Raw genomic sequence first — 11,124 nt, 5'->3', positions numbered from 1 at the left:
GAGAAGTCTGCCATCAGCCTAATTCGTAAGTAATAGTATTTCCTTTCTCGCTGGTAGCTTTTCAAATTTCCCCTTTTAGGATTATTCTTAAAGTTCTGCAGTTTCTCTAAGCTGTCTTTTCTCGGCCCCTTTTGTAATAGGGAGAGCCCCACTCAGCTTTTTGTGCTCATTTTTGCCCTGAGAAGCCCATCTTTCTGTCTACTTCTGGGCAGCACGGCCAGAAGGCCCGAGTCTTCTGCTTTTTCCCACTTCTTTGTGTTTCTATTACATTTCTGTTCAGGAGATGTTTATTGCCTTGGTTTCTTGTTTGTTTTAGGAAGAAATATTTCTTCTTTTTTTTTCTTTTTTCTTTTTTTTTTTTTTTTTTTTGAGATGGAGTCTTCCTCTGTCACCCAGGCTGGAGTGCAGTGGCATGATCTCGGCTCACTGCAACCTCCACCTCCTGGGTTCAAGCAATTCTCCTGCTGCAGCCTCAGAGTAGCTGGGATTACAGGCGCCCGCCACCATGCCTGGCTAATTTTTGTGTTTTCAGTAGAGATGGGGTTTTGCCATGTTGGCCAGGATGGTCGTGAATGCCTGAGCTTGTGATCCACCTGTCTCGGCCTCCCAAAGTGCTGAGATTACAGGTGTGACTCACCACACCCGGCCAGGAATATTTCTTTTACATTTCTCTGATTTCATCAATCCTTGCTTTTTGTTTGGTGCTAAGGAAGGTCTCAAAGTGTACACTGACAATGTCATCTTGACTGGAAACTCTGCTTGCAGCTTTGTTAAAAAAGGCAAAAAAGGTTTTTTAAGGTTCAGTCTACACGTCAGGTGTTCATTTGAAAGCTGGTAAAGGGAGCCAAGATCTGCTGAACTTACCCATTAACAAAGCTCACTAACTGAAGGACAATAGGGGAAAGTACACCACTTATTACGATCATATATTCAATAAGCATGCACTGACCATCTGCTTTTGAATCGCAGCTCTGCTACTTAGGGAGCTGTGTAATTTGGGGACGGTTACTTAAGTTCTCTGTACCAGCATCCTCTTCTATGAAAGGCCAAGTGTGAGGTTTAAATAAGGTAAAATGTGTAAAGCGTTTAGAATAGTGCAAGCACAGAAGTGCTCACTAAATACTAGCTACTATTCCTGTTACAGAGAAACACTTACTCTGCATTCCCATGTTCCTACACAGGAGACAAATGCCCCACTCCATTTCTCAGGAGAAAAGGTCATGAAAAGAGCAATTGCAGCTTCTCTTTGTCCTCCACTCACTCCTCTCCAGGACCAGCAGATGACTGATCTGACAGCTGGCCTTCAGAGATGGACCTATGCGTGACTGGCTTAATTCTTTCTAGGTTATCTGCAATCAGAAACAACCTATCTAACCATGCATACAAACTGCGCTTCTGGCTTGGAGGCTCAGGCTTTGTTCTTGTAAGAGGAAGACTTTGGTTTCATTTGTTTCGTTATTTTGTGGGGGAGGTTCAGTCCAGGCAGAAGTATATAGAAGGAATCGACAAGCACTTTTAGTCATAGCAAAACTGTCAGTCACAGAATTTAAACCACACTTGTCCATCAGTTTTATTAATAATAAAGCCAATGTTCTGATCTCCATTTATCTATCACCTATCCTTCCCGCCGCCCCCGCCCCCGCCGCCGAGACAGGGTCTCATCTGTTGCCCAGGCTGGAGCGCGGTGGCACCATCAGGGCTCACTGCATCATCAACATCCTGGTCTCAAGCAATCCTCCCGCCTCAGCCCCTCAAGTTGCTAGGACTACAGACACATGTCACCACACCTGACTAATTTTTTGTTTGAATTTTAGTACAGACGAGGTCTCGCTATGTTGCCCAGACTGGTCTTGAACTCCTGAGCTCAAGTGATCCTCCCAGCTCAGCCTCCCAAAATCCACTGGGATTACAGACTATCACCTACTTCTGAACTTGCTCCAAACTCAGGAGAAGAAGAAAGGGGTATTAGTTATTGGCTTACTCAAATCCTCAACAGCTCTGAGGATTTGGCTATAAGGTTCTTGGGGGACTAAATACAATAATAAATGTGAAGCTCTTACAGTGTTTGACATACAGTGATGCTCAATACATTTTAGCTATTAATATTATTATTATATGTGCCAGATATTGTCCTAAAAGGTGAGTTATACCAGTTGCAGGAGGAACTTAATGCTGCAACAGTATTAGAACAGCTAACCCTATACATGAGATATTATGAACAGCAGCAGTAGTAGTCCCATAATTATTTCATTAAATCACAAACACTTTTACTAAGCAAACTGCATACCCCAAGAACTGTGGGAGATGCTGGGAATTCAATATTATGTATAGAAATCTGTCCTTCAAAACCTTACAGACTAGAAAAGAAGAAAGACAAGCCTAGTTGCAAAGTGGTATATCCTATGTCAAAGGTATACATAGCATGTTGATGCTTAGAAGAGGAGAGCTTTGAAATAAAGAAAATTGTCTATCAGAGTTTGAACTGAATTTTGAAGAAGTCACCTGAATAACTTCCATTTTGGTAAATCCAGTGGGCAATTTTTGGTCCTCCTATTTGATCACTCTCTCCTCTTAAAAAACAAGCAAAAAGACAAACAATAACAATAACAACAACAACAACAACAAAACCCTTTCTTTCTTTGGACTTTGAGATTCTACAGAAAACTTTGCTCTCTTTACCTTGGACCACTTCTTCTATCTTTTCTGGTGCCCCCTTGTCTATGTGGCCTTTAAAAGCTGGAGGTCTTCCAGGCTCGGGCACCTAGCCCCCTTTCTTCCTACAGTACTGCCTGTTCCTAGCCCATCTTATCCCCACTCACGACTTCAATGACTGTTTGTCATTGGCCCCACATAAATATTTCTAACCCAGTCCTCTCCTCTGAATTTCAGACTCATATATCCAAATGCCTACTTCCATCTACACATGGACGTCTCAAAGGCATCTCAAACTCCACAGGATCAAATATCAACTCACAATCTGCCTCCACCAAACCTGGTTTTCCTCCAGTGTCTCTTAGTTTTCTCAGTGCCTGACACCTTTTTCCATCCAGTTACTTCATCTAAGCCAGAAACCCAAAAGTCATCCATGACACCTCCTTTTTCTTATGCCTTAAATTCAAATCATCAGCAAGTCCTAATAATTTTATCTACTAAAACTTTCTTAAATCTATCTTCTCTCTGTTCTGCTGTCATCCTGTTTCAAAGCATCACATCTCTTATCTGATACACTGTAAGATCCTCCTTACTGATCTCCCACAAATATTCTTGCCTCTTCTACAATCAGAATGAAATTATTGAAACGTAAATCTGGTAATATCACTGCTGTGCTAAAAATCCTTTCACACAGACCCTGTTCTTAGGGTAAAATCCTTTAAAAGTTCTGTGTGCTGTGGTCCCTGCCTAGCTCTCCCGCCCCATCGGATATCACTCTCCCTTCATTGCTCTGACCTTCCTTTAGTCCCTAAAACTCACCATGTTCCCTTCTATTTCATCGTCTTCCAACACATTAACCTCCACTGCCTGAAATATTCTCTCTATTCAGCCCCTACTCCCTTTACACAGTTCACTTCTAATCATCATCTGGAACGTAGCTTTAAAAGTCAAGTCCCCAAGAAGACCTTTCTTGAGCCCTTAGAATAGGTTAGGCCCTCCTTATATGCTTATATAGCATTTACCACCATTTGTGTTTACATGTTTATCTGTTAGATTACTGTATCAGTGTTTGCCTCCTCCATATATTCCACAACAACAGGAAATTATCCATTTGCTCACCACTGTGTTCTTAGCACTCGGAGTACAGTACAGCGGCTGACATACAGCAGGCACTCAACAAAATGTTGTTGAAAAAAATGAAGTACTCTAAGCAATAGCATTTCAGACAACCAAGAGCTATGAAGCAACATGATCACTAAGAGCAAATAATGCACAGGGTTGCTAAGTAGAACACCATAGTAGAATAGAAAAAGCACAGGCTTTAGAGGCAGGCAGCCTGAAATTTCAGCTCAGCTAGATGGATGAACCTATGAAGTTCATCTCAAACAACCTTTTTCCTTAACTATAAAATGGAAAGGACAAAACATACCACATTGGTTTTGGCCAGTATTAACTGGGGAAAAGGACAAGAATCAGCTGGCACAGTACCATAGATAGTAGGTACTTGGTAAATATGAATTCACTTCCTTTTCCTTTCTCTAATAACTTTTAGATGTAGAGATAATGCTGACTATAAAACAAGCTGATTCATAGTTTCTTAAATGTATTGAAAGTTATGAGAGATCTGAAACATTTAATAAAACTGTATTGCATTTGATCAAAATTTGCCATCCTTTCTTAACCCCCAAAGAATTATGTAGAATAAGAGAAAACAGCTAGTTCCAGATTTCCTTTAGAAAATTAATATAATCTGGATTTAGAATAGATGGACTGGATGGTTATGTGCCTTACAGAATGAGTTTTCACATTAAAAAGATTCACCTTAAGCCACACTAAGCAATAAATTTAAAGCATGATTCTATTTACACAGAGCTTTTCAGGATTATATCTACCCTGTACACCTGCAAGGCACACCTGCACTGAACAAAATTCATAACATCAGAAGGATCCTCTCACCTTATGTTCAAATGGAGCACCATAGTAGCCGTCATTCAGCCCAAAAATTATTTCATTTTGGTTTCGGGCATGAATCTAAGAGGGGAGAAAAATACCGTCAGTATTTGTTATTTTATTCCAATCATGTTTTAATATAACCAGAGAATGACAGTTATAACAGGATCTACTTCAATACTGAGAAACAGGCTGACTACATCTAAACATACCAGCAGAAAACCAATCACTATTCAAAAGATCAGGAGATCAATTCAGCATTTCCTGCTTTAGTCAAAGGCCTTGCAAAACTATCACATGCCATCACAGGCACCATCACTCACATATCTTTCACAAACATTTCCTGAGGTTGTTATAGAATGGCTATTCCTGAACAATAGGGCATTCAGATGCATATTCTACACTCTCTGAACCCAAAGAAAACACAATTCATTAAGTCTAAAAGTAATTTTTAAAATATGAAGCCTAGGCTTGGCACCATAGCTCAGGTCTATATTCCCAGCACTTTGGGAGACAGACATGGGCAGATAGATAGCTTAAGCTCAGGAGTTCAAGACCAGCCTGGGCAACATAGCAAGACCTCTTCTCTACAAATAACAATAACAATAAAAAATATTAGCCGGGCGTGATGGTGCACGCCTGTGGTCCCAGCTACTCGGGAGGCTGAGGTGGGAAGACTGCTGGAGCCTGGGCTGTCAAGGCTTCAGTGAGCCATGATCACACCACTGCACTCCAGCACAGGTGAGGGAGCACAACCTCGTCTTAAAAAGAAGAAAAAAAATGAAGCCTTAGAACAAACATAAAAGATTAATATATTCGATTTTCAAAAAGACAATTTTTTTAAAGGCAATAGCATCCAATCCCTAAACCACTCTCTTTTATTATTGTCTGCAAACCACTCTATTTCAGACGAGGTGAGCTTCAGTCAGTGCATCCCAAATTAAACTTCATTTAAAAGGTGGAAGGAATAAAACTGTAAAAATTAAGGAACTGAGGCCAGGCTCCGGTGACTCACGCCTGTAATCCCAGCACTTCGGAAGGCGGAGGCGGGCGGATCACTTGAGGTCAGAAATGAGACCAGTCTGGCCAATATGGCGAAACCATGTTTCTACTAAAAATACAAAACTTGGAGCCAGGCGCGGTGGCTCACACCTGTAATCCCAGCACTTTGGGAGGCCAAGGTGGGCGGACCACGAGGTCAGGAGCTGGAGATCATCCTGGTTAACGCGGTGGAACCCCATCTCTACTAAAAATACAAAAAATTAGCCGGATGTGGTGGCGGGTGCCTGAAGTCCCAGATACTCGGGAGGCTGAGGCAGGAGAATGGCGTGAACCCGGGAGGCGGAGCTTGCAGTGAGCCAAGATCGCGCCACTGCACTCCAGCCTGGACGACCAAGCAAGACCTTGTCTCAAAAAAAAAAAGGAAAAAGAAAAGAAAAATAAATTAGCTGGGCGCCGCAGTGCACATGTGTTATTCCAGCTACTTAGGGAGGCTGAGTGAAGCAGAATTGTTTGAACCTGGAAGGCGGAGGTTGCAGTGAGCCGAGATCACACCACTGCACTCCAGCCTAGGCGACAGAGCGAGACTCCGTCTCAAAAAATAAATAAATAAATAAATAATAAAAAAAATAAAAAATTAAGGAACTCAGATTAAAAAAAAAACTCGAAGTAGTATAAAGTGTCCAACTATGAAATATATAAATAGATTTAGTTAATTCATCAGAAAGAGTTGTGGCAAAACAATTAAATAAAATTCTTCTGCCCTGAAGGTTTTAAGTGAAAGTTCAAGTGGGGGAAAGACAAGAAGGACTACCAGAATAGAATCTCTCCTTTCTCTACCTAGAGATGGAAAACAGTCAAAGCCAGCAGCAGAAAATTCCTGTGAACATTTCCCTGACTTCCATATCTCCTACCTCTATCGTGAAAGCAAAATTAATCACATACTCCCTGTTTATCCACATCATTCACTGAACTGAACACAATACCAAAAGATGAGTCTGCAATCATAAACTTAAAATAAAAACTGTAAATCAATCTCAAGGAGTTTTTCATCTTAGAAAACAGAAAACATTATGGAAGCAGTCTCAAGATTAGAAGGATCCTGAAATTTTATAAACATAAAACATTTTTACACATATATACCTGGGGAAAAAAAAGATTAAAATTATATTCACCAAAACTTTAACAATAGTTACAGCTGGGCAGAAGAATTATGTGTAATTTTTAATTCTCTTTACTGTGCTTTTCTAAATTGTCCAAATTGTCCACAAAGAAAATTAGAAGAAAATAAAAATACACACTTAAAGAAAGGGATGGGGAGAGTATGGGGAGAAACAAATCTAACATGAAGGTGAAGTTCTCAAAGTGTAAACTTCATGAAGACGGGCATTAAAATAGTTTGTTGAAAAATAAGAAACAATATAGTACTACTACTTGAAAAGATATGGGGCTAAAAAGTAAGTAACCTGAGTTCTAATTCCAACTCTGTTTCATAAGGAGCTCTTCAGAGAAATGAACTCTGACTTGTTTTACAGCCCTGATACCCTGCACGCTACCCAACATATAGTAGTTTAGCAATGTTAATGGTGTATACTTTAATTCCTTCATCAGCCAAACACCAGAAAACACTTCCTGCCCTATCTTGCACAAGGGTCATAAAAACAAAATGAGATAAGAAGATGTGAAAGTATTTTTGGATATTAGAGGTAAAAATCATTGATTAAAAAATCTAATAATGTATTAGGAATCAGGCAACCATAAAGTTCAGAAAGATCCCTTTGTTCCTAACAAACATGCTTAACAAAACTGGCGATATCATATTGCATATTGCACACTACTGTGTACATATCAGAACTGTTAAATTATGCTAATAAGCGTAATGTGTACTATCCTTTACTTATCAATTATAAGTTAATGGCCTAACAATAATTGTGTTAGAATCCTAATATGGAAACTATAGAATTTAGAACTTAACCACAACCTCATATTTTGATATCTTATGAAAAACAGCATACTTTTTAAGACAGCTGCTAAGATTAGTGAAATGAGTAATACATACAGTCTGAGCAATGAAACAACTAATGGCCTAAATCCACCAAACACTGTGTGATCTTTGGCAAATCACTTAATCTTTCTGAGCTTGTTTTCTTAAATACTGAGAAAGAGAACAATACTTGCTCACATGATCTTCAAAAAGCTCCAGGTCATTGTATGTATGTAAAAAGATATCCAAACACTAACAACTGCTGTTGTTATTAATACAAAGTTCTAACCACCAAAACTAAGCACAAGAATTTCTTCCGTAATACAAAAGTTAGGATGATACATGACCCATGTAAGCAATCTACAAAAAATCTACCAAAAAAAGTACCAGATTTCATTTTTGAGTTTAACAAGGGTGTAGAATACAAGCTCAGTACAGAGATATATATTTCTACATATACTAGTAAAAAAATTGAAAACAGAAATATTAAAAAAGAAATACCACTTAAATTAGCAAAAAATCTATAGGTACAAATCTAACAAAGTATGTGCAAGATCTGTATGCTGAAAACTACAAAACACTGATGCATGAAACCAAAGAAAATTTTTACAAATGGAGAGACATATCATATCTATAGACTGAAAGACTCAATACTATTAAGATGTTAATCTCCCCAAATTTTCTCAGATTCAACATCTATCAAAATCACAGGATTTTTATAGAAATTGACAAACTGTTCTAAAGTATATATGGAAAAGCCAAAGACCTAGAATAGCCAGAAAATTTTTGAAAACAGAACAAAGTTGGAGAACTCACTGACTGAATTCTAGACACATTTTAAAACTACAGTAATCAAGACAATTTGGTATTGGCATTAGGACAGAAATACAGATCAGTGAAACAGAACAGAGAGTCCAGAAACAGAACCACACAAATGATTCTCAACTACTGATTTTCAACAAAGATGACAAGGTAATTCAATGGAGAAACAATTGCCTTTGCAACAAAGAGTACAGGAACAATTGTTCATCCATTTGCAAAACAATGAACCTTGCACTTTACATATAAAATTCAAAATGGATTATTGATGTAAATGTAAAACCGAAAACTGTAAAACTTCTAGAAGAAAACTTACAAAAGAAAACAAAGGAAAAGGTATTTGTGACCTTGGGTTAGGCAAAGACAAGACACAAAAAGCACGCAACACAATAGCAAAAATTGACATAGTGGACTTTACCAGCATTAAAAAATGAAAAGATAAGCCACAAACTGGTAGAAAGTATTGGAAAAAACATATCTTATAAAGGACTGATTTATATCCAGAATACATAAAGAACTTTACAACTCAATAATTCAAACAACCTAATTAAAAATGAGCAACAGATCTGAACAAATACTTCACACAAAGAGAGAGAGACTGATCTCAAATAGACTTTTTTTGCTTACAAGGCTCAATTTAATTTTGTCATTAGGAAAATTCAAATTAAAACTACAATGAGATACCACCTCAAACCCATTAGAATGGTTAAAATTACAAAGACTACAATCACAAGTGCTAGTAAAGATGTGAAATAAATAGAACTATTATACATTGCTGATGGGAATGCAGGATATTATAGTCACTTTGGAAAACTGGCAATTTCTTATAAATTTCAACATACACTTACCATTAGACCCATCAATTCCATTCCTGGAGACTTACCCAAAAGAAACACAAAGACCTATATTTAAATATTCATAGTAGCTTTATTTATTATGGTAGTGGTTACTCAACTCTATCCATTTTTCAAATTTAATGAATTGCACACTTTCAAAAGGGTGAATTTTATGACATGTAAATTGTACCTCAATAAACCTAACTTAAAAAAAATACTTTATTCAGAAGTCCTTAATCCCTGATTCTATACAAGCTGGTCTAAATATCTCTTCCTCATACCACTCTCACAGCTCTCTATGAAGGTATTCATCAATCATCAGTACACCAGGTCTAAGAACCTTGTCCTACAAATCTCTGGATCCTTAACACAAAGAACAACACCTGGTAGAAAGTATATGATCTATCAATGAACCTAACTGATTCTGGCTATTATCCTAAAATGTCTTAGCCTCATGTTCCTCCAAAACTTTATAACTCTAATCTTATTATTAGCAGTATGTTACTTGTTATAGCTATTTTATAGATAAGTTTTGACTTTCTACAATGATCTTAAGTTTCTATCTGGCTTTAAGAAACATGTTTTTTTTGTTTTTGTTTTTGTTTTGAGATGGAGTCTCACTCTGTCGCCCAGGATGGAGTGCAGTGGCGCAATCTCGGCTCACTGAAAACTCCGCCTCCCAGGTTCACACCATTCTCCTGCCTCAGCCCCCGGAGCAGCTGGGACTACAGGCGCCCACCACCACGCCTGGCTAATTTTTTTGCATTTTTAGTAGAGACGAGGTTTCACTGTGTTAGCCAGGGCAGTCTCGATCTCCTGACCTCATGATCCGCCCGCCTCGGCTTCCCAAAGTGTTTTTTCTTTCCTTTTTTCTTTTTTTTGGTCTCTGTTACTCAAGCATAACTAACTTTATACGAAGATACCTGAATGCCAACTCTCTGAAATTAGGGCGGGTTAGATATAAGCTCAGCTGGGTATGTCAATAAGACCACCACCGAAGGAACGTGTGACTTGGAAAACATGATGAAGCCCATCTTCGCTGACCAAAAAAGCCCTTCAAGCCTAGAGCCCTGCAACCACAATGTTAAGAAGCACCATCCTCCACGAAATGTAGATACTTTCAGATAGAAGAGAAACAAGTACTTAATATCAGAGTCTATCCACAGAGAGTCAAGTATGGCATGTGGGAAGATAGCGTATATACCCCAGTGCAGGGATCTGGTTTGTTAGTCTAAAGGCAACAAGTACCTGGTAGCAAAAGAGAAAACAAAGGCCCTGGCCTAAACCAAAAGTCGTTATTTTCTAAGTTTTAATTAAGATAATCCCTAAAACAGGAAAAAAATAAAAATATTTGTTTTAAATGTTTAAATTGTAGTTTAGAATGTAGTTTAAAAAAACATATATATTATATGCACTGTTCTGGTCACTATAGGACACAAAATTTAAAAAATGTTAAGACCATGACTCACTTGTCTCTGGAATCTAAAAAAGTTGAACTCATAGAGAGCAGAAAGGTGGTTAGCAGAAGCTGCATGGAGGGAAGGAGGCTTGGCAAGATGCTGGTCAAAGGATACAAAATTTCAGTTAAATAGGAGGAATAAGTTTAAGAGACTACAACACGGTGACTACAGGTAAAAAATTTAAAAATCAAAAGTATGGTAAGCAAAATGAGCACAGAGATTTTTCGTTTTTTTTTAGATTTTCAGTTTTAGTTTTTGTTTTTTTTTTTGAGACAGAGTCTCGCTCTGTCACCCAGGCTGGGGTGCAGTGGCACCATGTTGGCTCATTACAACCTCCACCTCCCGGGTTCAAGCAATTCTCCCACCTCAGCCTCCTGAGTACCTGGGATTACAGGCACGTGCCACTGCGCCCAGCTAATTTTTT

The 11,124-nt window shown here is 38.4% G+C and overlaps 1 protein-coding gene across 1 annotated transcript in view; it reads right to left on the bottom strand.

Annotated features, from left to right (window-relative positions):
* Positions 1–860: 860 nt before the first annotated feature.
* Positions 861–11,124, bottom strand: part of LOC108545119 (UV radiation resistance-associated gene protein-like) — a 78,641-nt gene continuing 68,377 nt past the window's right edge. The window contains exons 5-6 of the mRNA XM_017896608.1: positions 4,609–4,683; positions 861–884 (exon numbers count right to left, since the gene is read on the bottom strand). Of these exons, the coding sequence (XP_017752097.1) occupies positions 861–884; positions 4,609–4,683 (99 nt within the window). The remainder of the gene's footprint in view (positions 885–4,608; positions 4,684–11,124) is intronic.

This window comes from Rhinopithecus bieti, unplaced genomic scaffold, assembly GCF_001698545.2.
Source record: "Rhinopithecus bieti isolate Rb0 unplaced genomic scaffold, ASM169854v2 scaffold_28990, whole genome shotgun sequence".
NCBI classification, from domain to species: Eukaryota; Metazoa; Chordata; class Mammalia; order Primates; family Cercopithecidae; genus Rhinopithecus; species Rhinopithecus bieti.
Note: the sequence above shows the minus strand (reverse complement) of the source record. Positions and strands in the feature narration are given on the sequence as shown.